Below are 16,780 nucleotides of genomic sequence, written 5' to 3'. Positions count from 1 at the left end.
TTTGAAGCTTTGAATCCAGGCATTGACTTCTCCACTCGAGCTATAGAAGTCCTGGATGGCATCTTCTTTCAATAGAATCCTGTTTCTTCTAGATTGCAAATCTGTCATTTAGTGGAACCACCTTCATGACTTATCTTTTGGATAACTTGCTGCAGCTTCTACCTCAGCAATTACTGACTTAATACCCTTGTACTTTGATGCCATAGAGATGGCTTCTTACCTTAAACCTCATGAATCCATCTCTGCTAGCTTCAAACTTTTCCTCTGCAGCTTCCTGACCTGTCTCTTCCTTCATAGAACTTGAGAGAGCTAGGGCCTTGCTCTGGATTGGCAGTTGGCTTAAGGGAATGTCGTGGCTGGTTTGATCTTCTACCCAGACTTGCCGCTTGTTAGCAACGAGGCTGTTTCACTCTTCACATGCCTGTGTTCACTGGAGCAGTGCTTGCTAACTGGCACAAAAGGCCTAGCTGTCAGACTGTCTTGGCTTTCTACATGACTTCCTAAGATTAACCGTTCCAGGCTTTTGATTTAAAGTGAGACATGTGACTCTTCCTTTCACTCTAACACTTAGAGGTCATGTGGGATTATTAATTGGCTTCCTTTTAATATTGTTGTTTCAGGGAATAAGGAGGCGTATTCTCTCCCCTCCGGGAGGAGAGAGAGAGAAAACTTTCTGGTTGGTGGAGCAATCAGAGGGCTTTCCAGGTAGTGCTAGCGATAAAGAACCAGACTGCCAATGCAGGAGACATAAGAGATGTGAGTTTGATCCCTGGGTTGGAAAGATCCCCTGGAGGCGGGCACAGCAACCCACTCCAGTATTACTGCCTGGAGAATCCCATGGACAGAGGAGCCTGGCAGGCTACAGTCCATGGGGTTCCAAAAAGTTGGACACGACTGAGCACACACACTGATCTTCCTATCAGTGAGGTTTGTAGTGCCCCACAACAATTACAATAATAACATCAGAGATCACTGGTCACAGATCACTATAAGAAATATAACAATAATGAAAAGTTTGAAACATTGTAAGAATTAAAAATGGGACACAGAGACACACAGTGAACAAATGCTGTGGGAGAAATGATGCTGATAGACTTGCTTAATATTCAATACAGTGTTACCGTAAAGCTTCAATTTGTTTAAAAAAAAAAAAAAAGAATAAAATCTCAATACAAGCATAGCTCAGATACCGAAGGTTCAGTTCCAGACACTGCAAAAAAGCAAACCACTACATGCAAATTTGTTTCCCAGTGCATATTCCTGATCTTAAGAGGAAAAACTTTCAGCTTTTCATCAGTATGAAGTTAGCTGTGGGCTTGTCATACATATATTATGTTGAATCTCATTCTTTTTTTTTTTTTTATTTTATTTTTGAATCTCATTATTTCTACACCTCATACATTGGAAGTTTTTCTTCTTTTATCATGAATGAATGTTGAATTTTATCAAAGGCTGAAATGCTTTTTCTGCATCTTGAGAGATCTTATGATTTTTATCCTTCATTTTGTTAACTGGTTAATAACATTGATTTATGGATACTGAGCCATCATTGCATCCCTGGAATAAGTTCCACTTAATTATGGTGCATAATTCTTTTAATGTGCTGTAGATTTTGGTTTGCTAATATGTTGCTCAGGATATTTGTATCTATATTCATCAGGGATATTGGCATGTGGTTTTCTGTTTAGTGGATTTTTTGCTTTTGGTATCAAAAGCAAATGATGTTCTCATAAAATTGTTTGGAAGGATTCCTACCTCTTTTATTTGTTGGAAGAATTTGAGAATTAGTATTAATTCTTTAAACGCTTGGTTGAATCCATCAATGAAGCTGTCTGGTCCCAGACTTTTCTTAACTGGAAGGTTTTTGATGACAGATTCAATCTCCTCACTAGTAATTAGTATATTCAGATGTTCTTCTGTTTCATGCTTCAGTCTTGCTAGGCTATATGGCTCTAGAAATTTCTCCATCTCTTCTAGTTTGTGCAGTCTTTTAGTGTATAATTGTTCAGCATACTCTCTTGCAATTCATTGTGTGGTACTATTAATAGTTGTTATATCTCATTTGTAATTTTGAGCCTTCTCCTTTCCATTGTATCTAATTTGTTTTCTTTTTTTAAAAAATCAGCTCTTCACTTTTCTATTATCTTTTCAATCTATGTTTCATTTCTTCCCCATCTGATCTTTATCATTCCCTTCCTTCTCCTAACTTTGGGCTTAGTTTGTTCTTTCACTAGTTCCTTGGGGTGTGAATTTAGGTTGTGTGAGACCTTTCTTGACTTCCTATTAGAGCTGCTTTGCTGCACTGTATATTTTTGTGCGTTGCATTTCTGTTTCATTTGTGTCAGAATATTTTTTTATTTCTGTTTGCTTTTCTTTGACCCATTGGTTATTCAGTAGCATGGTTTTTAATCTCCACATATTTGTGGATTTTTCCACTTTTCTTATAATTGATTTCTAGCTTCATACCTTTGTGGTCAGAAGAGATGCCTGATGCAATTTCAGTCTCCTTAAATTTATTAAGACCTCTTTTGTGGCCTAACGTATGCTCTATCCTGGACAGTGATCCATATGCACTTGAGAAGAACATGTATTCTGTTAGAATGTTCTAATGTATCTGAGTCCAACTGGTCTAACATATCATTTAAATACAATTTTTCCTGATTTTCAATCTGGATGAAATATCCATTGTTGAAAGTGGGATGTTGAAGTCCCCTATTATTGGATTACTATCTATTCCTTCCTTAGGTCTGTTTTTTTGTTTTTGTTTTTTCTCTTGCCAGCACCACACAGCTTGCAGGATCTCAGTTCTTCAACCAGAGATTGAACTCAGGCTCCAGCAGTGAAGCACCAAGCCTTGGGATTTCCCTGGTGGTCCAGTGGTTAAGAATCTGCCTTGCAATGCAGGGGATGCAAGTTCAACCCCTGGCCAGAGAACTGAGTCCCAAGTGCCACAGAGCAACTAAGCCAGTGCACCACAGCTAGAGAGCCCACGCACCCAACAGAAGATCCTGCATGCCACAACTAAGAGCCCAGGCAGCCAAATGACTAAATTTTTTTTAAAAGCACCAGGTTTTTTTCAAAAAAGCACCGAGTGTTTCTAACCACTAGACCACCAAGGAATTCCCTTCGGTCTGTTAATATATGCTTTATAGATTTAGGTACTCCTGAAACAGAAGATATTAAGAAGAGGTGGCAAGAATACACAGAAGAACTCAAAAAAGATCTTCAGGACCCAGATAATCACACGGTGTGATCACTCACCTAGTGCCAGACATCCTTGAATGTGAAGTCAAGTGGGCCTTAGAAAGCATTACTATGAACAAAGCTAGTGGATGTGATGGAATTCCAGTTGAGCTATTTCAAATCCTGAAAGATGATGCTGTCAAAGTGCTGCACTTAATATGCCAGCAAATTTGGAAAACTCAGCAGTGGCCACAGGACTGGAAAAGGTCTGTTTTCATTCCCATCCCTAAGAAAAAGAATGGTCAAACTGCCGCACAATTGCACTCATCTCACACGCTAGTAAGGTAATGCTCAAAATTCTCCAAGCCAGGCTTCAGCAATACGTGAACTGAGAACTTCCAGATGTTCAAGGTGGTTTTAGAAAAGGCAGAGGAACCAGAGATCAAATTGCCAATATCCACTGGATCATCGAAAAAGCAAGAGAGTTCCAGAAAAACATCTATTTCTGCTTTATTGACTACACCAAAGCCTTCGACTGTGTGGATCACAATAAACTGTGGAAAATTCTGAAGGAGATGGGAATACCAGACCACCTGACCTGCCTCTTGAAAACCTGTATGCAGGTCAGGAAGCAACAGTTAGAACTGGACATGGAACAACAGACTGGTTCCAAATAGGAAAAGGAGTACATCAAGGCTGTATATTGTCACCCTGCTTATTTAAGTTATATGCAGAGTACATCATGAGAAACGCTGGGCTGGAAGAAGCACAAGCTGGAATCAAGATTGCTGGGAGAAATATCAATAACCTCAGATATGCAGATGACACCACCCTTATGGCAGAAAGTGAAGAGGAACTAAAAAGCCTCTTGATGAAAGTGAAAGAGGACAGTGAAAAAGTTGGCTTAAAGCTTAACTTTCAGAAACCTAAGATCATGGCATCTGGTCCCATTACCTCATGGGAAATAGATGGGGAGACAGTGGAAACAGTGTCAGACTTTATTTTTTTGGGGCTCCAAAATCACTGCAGATGGTGATTGCAGCCATGAAATTAAGACGTTTACTCCTTGGAAGGAAAGTTATGACCAACCTAGATAGCATATTAAAAAGCAGACATTACTTTGCCAACAAAGGTCTGTCTGGTCAAGGCTATGGTTTTTCCAGTGGTCATGTATGGATGTGAGAGTTGGACTGTGAAGAAAGCTGAGCACCGATAAATTGATGCTTTTGAACTGTGGTGTTGGAGAAGACTCTTGAGAGACCCTTGGACTTCGAGGAGATCCAACCAGTCCATCCTGATGGAGATTAAGTCCTGGGTGTTCATTGGAAGGATTGATGCTGAAGCTGAAACTCCAATACTTTGGCCATCTCATGCGAAGAGTTGACTCGTTGGAAAAGACCCTGATGCTGGGAGGGATTGGGGGCAGGAGGAGAAGGGGACGACAGAGAATGAGATGGCTAGATGGCATCACCGACTCAATGGGCATGAGTTTGAGTAAACTCCAGGAGTTTGTGATGGACAGGGAGGCCTGGCGTGCTGTGATTCATGGGGTTGCAAAGAGTTGGACACGACTGAGTGACTGAACTGAACTGAACTGAATGTTAGGTGAATAAATATTTACAATTGTTTATTCTCTTGTTGGACTGACCCCTTAATTATGACCTTTATAGATTATTACATTCTGTGTCTATTTTGTCCAATATAAATAGAGCTACCTTGCTTTCTTCTGGTTTCCATTCATGAGATCTCTTTTTCCATTCCTTCAACTTTCAGTCTGTACATGTCCTTAAAGCCTAAGTGAGCCTCACGTAGGCAGCATATAATTGGGTCTTTTGTTTCTGGCTGTGCTCAGTCTTACTTGCTTTGTGCAGGCTTTCTCTGGTTATGGCAAGCAGGACTACTCCCTGCTGCAGTGCGTGGGCTCCTCACTGTGGGGGCGTCTGTTGTGGAGCATGGGCTCTAGGCCTGTAGGCTTCAGCAGTTGCTGCATGTGGGCCCTAGGTTCAGCAGTCGTGGCACATGGGCTTAGTTGCGTGTGGAATCTTCCCAGGCCAGGGATCAAACTCATGTCCTCCGCACTGGCAGGCAGATCCCTACCCACTGCACTACCAAGTCAGTTCAGTTCTTCCCCGCCGCCGCCTCCCCCCCCAGTCTGTCTTTTGAGAATTTAGTTCATTTAAAGTTCCTATGGAGTCGTCCCGACGCTAGAGAGAGACCCAATCCGAGCCCCCAGTCCCCGGAGTCAGCCGTGTGTACTGCGTGCTCAGCGCCGTCTGACAGCTCCTGGCCAAACTTCGCCAACTCTGCTGCCTTTGTCGCCACCATGCCCAAGACGATCAATGTGCGTGTGACCACCATGGACGCTGAGCTGGAGTTTGCCATCCAGCCCAACACCACCGGCAAGCAGCTGTTTGACCAGGTGGTGAAAACTATCGGCCTGAGGGAAGTTTGGTTTTTTGGTCTGCAGTACCAGGACACTAAGGGTTTCTCTACTTGGTTGAAACTCAATAAGAAGGTGACTGCCCAGGATGTGCGGAAGGAAAGCCCTCTGCTTTTCAAGTTCCGGGCCAAGTTCTACCCTGAGGATGTATCTGAAGAGTTGATCCAGGATATCACACAGCGACTATTCTTCCTGCAAGTGAAGGAAGGCATTCTCAATGATGATATTTACTGCCCACCTGAGACTGCTGTGTTGCTGGCCTCCAATGCTGTCCAGTCCAAGTATGGTGACTTCAATAAGGAAGTCCACAAGTCTGGCTACTTGGCTGGGGACAAGTTGCTGCCACAGAGGGTCCTGGAGCAGCACAAGCTTAACAAGGACCAGTGGGAGGAAAGGATCCAGGTGTGGCATGAGGAGCACCGGGGCATGCTGAGGGAGGATGCTGTCCTGGAGTATCTGAAGATTGCCCAGGATCTGGAGATGTATGGTGTGAACTACTTCAACATCAAGAACAAGAAAGGCTCAGAGCTGTGGCTGGGGGTGGATGCCCTGGGTCTCAACATCTATGAGCAGAATGACAGGCTGACTCCCAAGATAGGCTTCCCCTGGAGTGAAATCAGGAACATCTCTTTCAATGACAAGAAATTTGTCATCAAGCCCATTGACAAAAAAGCCCCGGACTTTGTTTTCTATGCTCCCCGGCTGCGGATTAACAAACGGATCTTGGCTCTGTGCATGGAGAACCATGAGCTATACATGCGCCGTCGCAAGCCCGACACCATTGAAGTACAGCAGATGAAGGCACAGGCTCGGGAGGAGAAGCACCAGAAGCAGATGGAGTGTGCTCTGCTGGAAAATGAAAAGAAGAAACGTGAGATGGCAGAAAAGGAGAAAGAGAAGATTGAACGGGAAAAGGAGGAACTGATGGAGAAGCTGAAGCAAATCGAGGAACAGACTAAGAAGGCTCAACAAGAACTGGAAGAACAGACCCGCAGGGCTCTGGAACTTGAACAGGAGCGAAAGCGTGCCCAGAGTGAGGCTGAAAAACTGGCCAAAGAGCGTCAAGAAGCTGAAGAGGCCAAGGAGGCCCTGTTGCAGGCCTCCCAGGACCAGAAGAAGACCCAGGAACAATTGGCCTTGGAAATGGCAGAGCTGACAGCTCGGATCTCCCAACTGGAGATGGCCCGACAAAAGAAGGAGAGCGAGGCTGTGGAATGGCAGCAGAAGGCTCAGATGGTACAAGAAGACTTGGAGAAGACCCGTGCAGAGCTGAAGACTGCCAGGAGCACGCCTCATGTGGCAGAGCCTGCTGAAAATGAGCAGGATGAGAATGGGGCAGAGGCCAGTGCCGAACTGCGAGCTGATGCCATGGCCAAGGATCGCAGTGAAGAGGAACGCACCACTGAGGCGGAAAAGAATGAGCATGTGCAGAAACACCTGAAGGCCCTCAGTTCAGAGCTGGCCAATGCCCGTGATGAGTCCAAGAAGACTGCTAATGACATGATTCATGCTGAGAACATGCGACTGGGTCGAGACAAATACAAGACCCTGCGCCAGATCCGGCAGGGCAATACTAAGCAGCGCATTGATGAGTTTGAGTCTATGTAAAGGGCACCTAGCCCCTAGGGACCCCTCCTCCCTTCTTCCTTGCTCTCACACTCTTATACTCTTGCCTAACTCACACTGTGCTGGAGCCATTAACTAGAGCAGCCCTGAAGTCACGCCAAGCATTCAGTGCAGCCATGGGACCAAACCTAGCCCCTCAATCCTTACTCACTTCCCTAGGCAGAGAGATGGGCACTATGGTGCCAATGAGATCCTCTTTTTCCTCTGTCCTGGATGATCTGGCTTGCTAGAAGAGAACACTTTCTCAGCTCAGAGGCACTTCCCGCTTGGTTTGGGAAATACCCTCACATTTAATGCTGCTCTGCAGGAGTCAAGTGTGGAGTAGGTTGAAAACTGGCCCTCACCCCTGCCCCACCACAGCCTTCATCGTCATGGTCTTGTGATTTGCAGAACTGAAGCATCACAGGTTTAGAGATGAAGGCAGGGCCCTGGCTACATGCTCTAGAATGTCAACTGCCCTAGGATTAGGCCTCCCAATGTCCATTCCTTCTAGAGTTACTTAGGCTTTTTAATGATTGGAGGCTAAAAAGAAGTGCAGTCATTCTTCTCTCTACCTCCCAGATTGGGCCTGTTACAAACTCAGTCCCAATAAACCTTGTCCCTGAGTTCAGACACTCATTCTTCTCTTCAGCGTGATATGGGGGAGAATATGCCTTCAAGAGGCTTCCCCAACATCCTGGAAGACTGTTAGCCCTTCTGTTCAGACATGATTGGGTAGAGAATATGCCTCTATGTTTTATGGGAGCCTAGGCTTATTTTAGGTGAGCTCTATGGGCAGAAATATCTCTTACTTATTATTCTGTGTTCCTCTTCCCTTCTTGGGACCTGCCCTTCCCCACTCCAATCCACAAATCCCCTCAGGTAGAAGAATAGGGATGGTTATTTCCAAACCCAGCCAGCCACATCTAGGACTCTTGCCAAGAGGAGGAAATATTCACATGTGGCTTCAGTATTTTCACCTCTAGGGGTCCCAAACCACTTCTCCCTTCAGGGCTAGTTGAGCCACAACTTCTGCTTTAGGGTCATTAGGGCCTTGGTTTGGTGAGTCCTGGATCTTGATGTCAGTTGGCTCAATTGGTGAGTGTGTGGAAGAAGCCAAGTGTGGTGAGAGAAGCTCGTGGCCCAGATCCTACAGTTTACTTTGAGCCCTACAAGGTGCCTAACAGCCCCTTCCCATCACCCCTCTCTAAGGTGATGATTGGGTCCTGCCTCTGTTTAATAAACCTTTAACCCAGATCTTGCCACCAGTTATGCTATCCCTTGGAGCTGTAAACCAGAGAGCCATTAGGGGTTCTGGTCTGGTCCCTTTCACGCCCCCACCTCTTTCTCTCAACCCAGGAGCAGCATCCTCTTCCTCTCTGTCTCATGTGTGCTCTTTTTCTTTCTACCAGTGTTATATATTTTAGCGGCATCTAATTCAACATTGATTTCTGCATTTCTTGCTAATGCACCCTTAGAAGATACTAGTCTTGGGACAGGATCATTTTGGCCTCATTCCTTTACCACCCCTACATCTAGGAAGCATATTTTGCCAGAAAAATTAATGTAAGAAGCTTTCAGTATTAGTGATATCATCTGTCACTGTAGGTCATACAATCCTTTTTTAAAGTACTTGGTATTTGGTTTTATTGTTCCCCTTTTTTTTCCTGCCTTATTCTCAAAGTTCATTCCACAGAGGGGCCCTACTGTCCTTCCATGCAGTGCTCCTAGCCCAGAGCCCGTGGCTTTGATCACTCCATCCCCTTGCCTTCTGCTTGACCTTGGGAAGTCTTATGTGCATTGCTGTGTATTATATTGACACTCTGTTGGTGATGTGCCCTATATTTGCTAAATTCAAACCTGGAATTATGGGGCAATCCAGCTGCCTTAAAGGTAGTATCCACCCCACCACCACCCCACTCCCCGCCAGGGGAAGCTGGGGAGAAAGATTAGATTTTATATTCAGGGTTTTTTTGGTGCATCTTTTGGGGGTTTTTTAAATTTGTTTTTGGAGGGGTTTATGCTTAACCCATGTTCTATTTCAGTGCCAATAAAATTTAGGAAGACTTAAAAAAAATAAATAAATAAATGAAGTTCCTATGGATAGATATGGACTTATTATTGCCATTTTGTTCATAATTCTCTGGCTGCATTGTAATTCCTTTGTTCCTTCATGTCTTGCTCTCTTTGTGATTTGATGGTTTTTGTTTTTTTGGGTTTTTTTGGTAGGGGTGTGCTTAGATTCCTTTATCTTTTGTGTATCTAGTATAGGTGTTTGCTTCGTGGTTACCAGGAGGCTTATATAAAATATCTCATATTTATAACAATGTATTTTAAGCTATAACAACTTCAGATACTTAATTTCTACACTCTATTCCTCCCTCCATTTTATGTTTTTGGTGTCACAATTTACATACTTTAACCTTGTGTATACATTAAAAATTCTAAGCTATGCACATTTTTAATATGCTTTTGTCTTTTAACCTTCATACTAGAGTTACAAGGACTTACCCGCCACTATTACAATAGTAGAGAATTCAGAATTTAACTATATATTTATCAGTGAGACATACTTTCAAAGGTTTCTTTGTCACTAACTAGCATCCTTTGGTTCAGGTGGATGAAGTCCCTTTTAACATTTTTGTAAAGCTACTCCGGTGGTAATGAACTCCCCCAGCTGTTGCTTGTCTGGGAAATCACCTCCTTCAGTTCTGAAGGACAGCTTTGCTAGGTATTCTTGATTGCCAGTTTTCGTTTGGTTTTTTTAATATTTCCGTCCTTTCGAATGTATCACGTCACGCCCCTCTGGCCTACAACATTTCTGCTGAAAAATCTGCTGATAGTCTTATGGGGGTTCCTTTGTACATAACACGTTTTTTCCTGCTGCTTTTAAGGTTTTCTCCTGTAACATTTCACAATTATCATGTGTCTCAATGTGGGGCTGTTTAGGTTTATCTTTTGGGGATTTCTCTATGCTTCCTAAATTTTGGTATCTGTTTCTTTCACCAGGTTAGGAAAATTGTCAGTGATATTTCTTTGACTACGCTTTCTGCCCCTTTCTCTTTTTCTTCTACTTCTGGGACCCCCTATAACGCACATGTTTGTTCACTTGATGGTGCCACCTAAGTCCTTTAAGGTGTTTTTACTCATTTTTTTCCCTTTGTTCCTCTGATAGGATGAATTTTCACTGCCTTGTGAGTTCACTGATCCGTTCTTCTACTTGTCTGCTGCTGAACTCCTGAGTTTTCCATTTCAGTTATTTTATCTTCAGCTCTGTGATTCCTGTCTGATACTTCCTTATAGTTTCTACCTTGTTAAAAAATTCTCACTTTGTTTAAACATTGTTCTCTCAGTGAGCATCTTTATGACCATTATTTTTAATTCTTTAGTAAATAAATCACTTATCTCTGTTTCATTAAGGTGTGTTTCTGGAGTTTCATCTCATTCTTCTGTTTGAAACATATCCTCATTTTTCATTTTCACCGACTCTTTATGTTGTCTTCTTCTTAGATGAAAGAGCTACTCTCTCAGTCTTGACAGAGTGATCTTGTGTAAGGGAATCTTATACATCAGCTTGGCCAGAGCTCCTTCCTGTCTTAAACTTTTGTGATTTTCCATGCTGCCTTCTTTGTTCTTAGTGGCTCGCAGTAGTTGAGAGTGTTTAAGACCTGTCAGCATCCTAAAGAGGAAGACTGCAGTTAGTACTTGGATGCAAGCTGACTGAAAGCTGTACTGGAGGCAGCAACAGAGAAAGTAGTCAGGGCTCTCCCAAGGAGAAATCAGGGTGATGGGCTTTTTTGCATGTTCCCTCTACACTGAGCCCAGGTATAGACCCTTGTGAGGTGTGGGCAGGACTGCTATACCCATTTATAACTGATTGTTTGCTACAGACCCATGGCACTGTAAGCATAAATCCTGCTGGCTATTAGAGCCAGGTGATCCAGGGGCCTCTCCCTTCATGGCAGCTACAGAAGTGGAAGCAGCAGACGTGTGTAAGCTTCTTTTAGTGAGATACTGTCAATGTGCAGTGGGCAGACAACTCACTGGAAAAGTCCTGACACTGCGAAAGACTGAGGACAGAAGGAGAAGAGGGCATCAGGGGATGAGCTGGCTGGACAGCATCACCAATGCAAAGGACATGAACTTGGGTAAACTCCAGGAGCTAGTGAGGGACAGGGAGGCCTTGCATGCTGCAGACCATGGGGTTGCGAAGAGTCAGACACAACTGAGTGACTGAACAACAGCAAGTGGGCTAAAGGGCTTCCCTGATGGCTCAGATGGTAAGGAATTTGCCTGCAATGCAGGAGACTCAGGTTCAATCCCTGGATGAGGGAAAGGCTACCCACTCCAGTATTATTGCCTGGAGAATTCCATTAACAGAAGAACCCGGTGGGCTACAGTCCATGGGGGTCACAAAGAGTTGGACACAACTGAGTGACTAACAGTAAGTTGAGTGGGTTTAAGTGAGAAGGTATAGATGGTATGTTATCTGCTGGCTTCCCCAGTCTCCAGGGAGGGTCCCCATCAGCTCCTAAATGCATTCTAAATTCTCGTGTCATCCTTCATAAAAGCCAATTCTTCTGTGACCATCTTTGGTTTCTCCCTAACTTCATTTTGAGTAATTGTCCTTATACAGAATAGTTCTTGTCCTATTCTAACACTTTCTGCATTGCTGTCTAATAATTGATGATGTATGCCAGTCTTCTCTTACTTACTGGGTTTTTCAGCTTTTATCATCCACAGTAATTTAAAATGTGGAACTCCTTTTTTCCTTTCACTGGAATTTGATCTAGCGTATTTTTTACCCCTGTTTTACCATTACCTTCCCTTGCTGCCTAGTCAGTCCTTAATCATTTTTAAAAAATTTAACTTTCATATTACAAAATTCATGATTACTCTCTCCATGTGCTGGTATAAACCTTTGGCATTTTTGAAGGCAACAGCAGAGTACTATATTTTCTAAGCTGCTGCATGCCTTGATACTCCTTCTGGCATCTTCATCACTCTTATTCCATTAAAAATATGTAGACGTTGTTCACTTGTCTTCTGAGTTTTTATAACAGAAACAAGGAGTAAGCCTTCCAATTTTTCTACCTAGATGTTTGAAGAATTTTTTCTTTACTATGTTTCCCCAGAACATTAACATTTCTGTTAACTTGTTCAGTCACTAAGTCATGTCTGACTCTTTGTGACCCCACTGACTGCAGCACACCAGGCTCCCATGTCCTTCACCATCTCCCGGCGTTTGCTCAGGTTCATATCCATTGAGTCAGTGGTGCTATCTAACTATCTCATCCTCTGCCAATCCCTTCTCCTTTGGCCTTCAATCTTTCCCAGCATCAGGGTCTTTTCAAATGAGTCAGCTCTTCGCATCAGGAGGCCAAAGTATTGGAGTTCCAGCTGCAACATCAGTCTGTGCAAAAGGGAGCTAGCTGTTAACTACTATACAGAAATTTTTTAAAGTAGCCTTTGTCATAGTCCTCAGAACAGTTTTTTTCCATATGTTAACTTTTTTTCCTTCAAAGATAAGGATTCACTGTTAATTACTTGCCACACGAGATCTGTAATGCCACATTTCTGTCCCCTCAATCCCCCACTATTGTCAGTATGATCTTGGACAGAAGCTTTCCCTTCTCTGAACTACAGCTGAGGTTGGTGTGCATTGACCCTGCCTACAATGTGGTTTTTTTTTTTTTTTTTCTAGATAGGATGCAACTCGGGACACTTATGCTGCATTTTTATCTGCTTAAGAACAGGCATTGTAGCATACTGAATATGACAATCTCTTCTCTCCATAAATCCATTCAGTTGATCAGTTTAGTTTCCACCTTCTTTCCTACTCTCTGTGCTGCTGTAATAATGAAAACAAAATCCCTAACCTCACCCCCAACAAACCCTGAATGATGAGCTTATGAGAAGTTGCACCCACTTCAGACCTGAGCACATGGATTCCTCTTATTTCTAGCAACACTACACACAATGTCTTTGGCTTCTTGACTAATAATATAAGGCATTCCTGGTTTGCACAGAATAACTACTCTCACTTTGAAGAGTCTATTAAGTCTAAATTAGTGACAGGTAATATTCACTTAATCTTTAACAATCCTCAAAAATGTAAATTAAGATTTATTCTCTAACATGGAAGCTTCTACTTGTAAGTCACTAGTATAATTATGCACAATTGTATTTCAAACAGTATAGCTTTATAATAAAAATCTGTTCAACATTATAAAAAATGTAAAGAAGAAGAAAAAACTTCTATAATCTCAAAGGTTTGGGGATTTGATCTTTTTATCTTATTTTTTAAAAAGAGTTGAAAATAATAAAAATTTAGATTGTTCTGATCCTGGTGGACGCGATTATTCTGACACAAGTCACCCTGATTACAGCAGGCCTTTCTGGCCACATAGGGCTGTCGCGTTAGACCACAGCTGTCGTCTACAGCTTCTGGATCAGCATGGCGGAAGCACCTCCTCCTCCGTTGCAGATACTGGCAAGACCATATTCTCCTTGCTTCAACGCATGAGCCAAATGGACAACGATTCTGGCTCCAGACATCCTAGGATCAAGAAAGCATTGTGGTACTTTAATGGTTTATAGACTGTGTGAATAACCAAATGAGCCATGACTTGCAGCTGAAGTTAACTACTTTAACTGCGGAGCCTTGTTTCAAGAATGGTTACAGCTCTTTTTTTTGGCCACTCTGAGCAGCATGTGGGACTGTGGTTTCCCAATCAGGGACTGAGCCCCACCCACTGCAGTGGGAGTGCAGAGTCTTAAACATTGTACAGCCAGGGAAGCCCCACAAAAGCCCGAACATAGACTTGAATCTTAAATTGTCTTCATCATAAAACAACATTAGTTTTCAAGCAACAAGAGTGGTAGATCTCTGTGTTCAGTGGGGATTCTATCAGAAATGGTGTTTGCCTTATGAAGGACGGGTAGGAAGAAAAAATGGTAAACAAGGCCAACAGGAATTATCATGAAGCAGTTTAAATTTAGAGAGAAATACAAAGATAGCCATTAATCTAGCTTTCTTTTTCTTTATGCTTTTACCTACCCAATCGGATGTCCAAGAGAAACAGCTCCTCCATTGATATTCACTTTTTGGGGATCAATCTCTAGCATTTTAATGTTTGCCAGTACGACCAGACTGAAGGCTTCATTTACTTCCCACATACTAATATCTTCTTTTTTCAAACCTGCATCTTTAAGAACCTAAATTTAAAAAAATAAAGATTATGTTCAGATAATTAATTCAAAACTTACTTTATCTTCTCAAAATTCTGCAGTTTTTGTTTGTGTCTCCCCTGTTCCCAGCAGAAGTGTGGAATCCTGACCACTGGATCACCAGGAAATTCCTTAATTTCTCATCTTTGTTTGCATTATCATATTTCTATTTTGAAAAGAGAAAACTTGATTTTCTTGAACATTCCATGGATCTTGAACATCCCATGGAAAAGAACACATACTCTTTATTTGGGGGTACATACTTGACATATACTCTTAAGATCTACTTTACTGATTATATGCTGCTTAGTTCTAGATTCTTTATCTGTCAAAGAAAGAGGTGTACTCTGTGTGTGTGTATGCTCAGTCACCCAGTCGTGTCCAACTCTGTGACCCCATGGACTGCAGCCCACCAGACTCCTCTGTCCATGGGATTCTCCAGGCAGGAATACTGAGTGGGTTGCCATTTCCTACTCCAGGGGATCTTCCCAACCCAGGGATCAAACCTATGACTCTTGTGTCTCCTGAACTGACAGGAGGATTCTTTACCACTGTACCACCTGTGAAGCCCTTATCTGTCAAAGAATTACATTAATCTCTAATAATTTTTCATTGTATCCCCTAGAGTTTCTGCTTTATAAAAGGTGCCATGGGGTTATTTGGGGCACAGTCATTCAGAGTGATTGTGTCTTCATTGTGAATGATTTATTTAAAGTTTTATTATGATTTCTTGTTCTGATAGTTCCTCAGCTATTGCAGATGTTATCTTTATGCTTTTATCTTTATAAAATATTGCTAGAGTCCTTTATCTTTAGAACATTTTTTGTTCTGAGCAACAGAAAAATTAACATGAAACTTTCCCTCCTCCTTGCTTTCTTCAACAGCAGGTTCAGGTAGCTTTCTAAGCTGTAAAGCTCAAACAGCCTCCTCTAGTTCCAACAACATGAGATAAAACAAGTAGCTACGTGTAGCCACTTTTCTCTCTCTCAGAATCTAGCTGAGAAATGTTCATCACCCTCCTTTCCAGTGTGATGCGTTCACTTTCAGAAGCTGTATAACTGTGTTGTTTTCTGAGATCTGCCACCTCTGAACAGAGCGTCATCACTCCCTGTTCCTTATGCTTCACTATCCTACTGCCCTCTGGTTTTTTTTTTTTTTCTTTAAATCTGGATGTTACCCCCAGAAGTTCTCTCTCGGGGTGTGGCCTTCTACTTCTGAAAAGGAATATGTGCTGCAGTCTTCTGAAATCCCTTAACCCCTAAACCAACACAACACTGTGTCTTTTCATGTGACCCCTTAGTTACTTCCCACAGACTCAAACTGACAGTTTGGAGTAGAGTTCTCGCCATCTCTAGTTTTACTCTAACACCAGCTACCAGCAGTTCCCCTCTTAGAAGACTGCTCCTTCTAAGTAATGAATATCCGCTTTGAATTCTAGAACCCTGGACTGTCAGCATTCCCCTTTCTCTGCCATACCAACTTCCTACTTTGTGGTTACCGTTCTCTGTGTGTGAGTTCAGCACAAGGAATTCAATTACACAGTTTTTATCTGCTCCACTGAAGATATAGTTTGTGTGCTGCTCTTTTACTTTTGTTGTTATCCTGTTGCTTTCATTGTTTTCAGAAGAAGTGAGATTTGAAACTAAGCTACTGCTATGCTTTGGCAGATGAATAACATTTAAAATCTAAAACATGCAACCTTGGTATAAGCAAAACCAGAAACTGGCAGAATGAGATATGATCTATATTATTTTGTTCTCACCTTAGGAACAGCATATGCAGGTGCAACTGGAAAATCAATAGGTTCTACAGCAGCATCAGCAAATGCTTTATATAAAAAAGAAATAGGTCATTAAAATCTTTTTTTACAAATACCCAAAGCTATATCTAACAACTTATATAATATGCAAAAATTCAATTGTAAAATATTTAAATGTGTTTGTGCCTTTTCTAAGATTCTGTACTTTATAAAATTATACCAATCATCTAAGCCATTGATTTTCACAGATAGGGAGTTAGAAGGAATTGCCTCCCGGAACAATGGCATTATCTAGAAGTATTTTTGGTTTTTGCAACAGGTAGAATGCCACTTATTATAGTATCTAATGGGCAGAAGCCACGGATGCTGTTAAAAATCCTACAATGCATAGAACAGGCCCTACAACACAATTATTTGTTTTGCTGAGGTTAAGAAACCATGATCTAAACAAAACGGTAACTGTTTAACTCCTTATGAAGAAGGCAAGGCAGACTTTACAGCTACAAATATGCTTCAAGAGACTGAGGAAATGCTGAGACCACATCAAGTGAAGTCGCCCAGTC

The 16,780-nt window shown here is 42.2% G+C and overlaps 2 protein-coding genes across 2 annotated transcripts in view; one reads left to right on the top strand and one right to left on the bottom strand.

Annotated features, from left to right (window-relative positions):
• Positions 1–5,358: 5,358 nt before the first annotated feature.
• Positions 5,359–9,305, top strand: LOC122449484 (moesin-like). The gene has a single exon (XM_043481078.1). The coding sequence runs from the start codon at positions 5,507–5,509 to the stop codon at positions 7,229–7,231; it is 1,725 nt and encodes a 574-aa protein (XP_043337013.1). The 5' UTR covers positions 5,359–5,506; the 3' UTR covers positions 7,232–9,305.
• Positions 9,306–13,336: 4,031 nt separating this feature from the next.
• ACAT1 (acetyl-CoA acetyltransferase 1) overlaps positions 13,337–16,780 on the bottom strand; it is a 28,514-nt gene continuing 25,070 nt past the window's right edge. Inside the window, exons 10-12 of the mRNA XM_043481079.1 lie at positions 16,221–16,285; positions 14,289–14,446; positions 13,337–13,787 (exon numbers count right to left, since the gene is read on the bottom strand). Of these exons, the coding sequence (XP_043337014.1) occupies positions 13,667–13,787; positions 14,289–14,446; positions 16,221–16,285 (344 nt within the window). The 3' untranslated portion in view covers positions 13,337–13,666. The remainder of the gene's footprint in view (positions 13,788–14,288; positions 14,447–16,220; positions 16,286–16,780) is intronic.

The sequence above is a fragment of the Cervus canadensis genome, chromosome 11 (assembly GCF_019320065.1).
Source record: "Cervus canadensis isolate Bull #8, Minnesota chromosome 11, ASM1932006v1, whole genome shotgun sequence".
NCBI lineage: Eukaryota > Metazoa > Chordata > Mammalia > Artiodactyla > Cervidae > Cervus > Cervus canadensis.
This window is presented reverse-complemented; position numbering and strand designations above follow the sequence as displayed.

What these genes read in the sequence shown, in the direction of transcription:
- LOC122449484 (XM_043481078.1), top strand. Translation starts at nt 5,507, where the DNA reads ATGCCCAAGACGATCAATGTGCGTGTGACCACCATGGACGCTGAGCTG.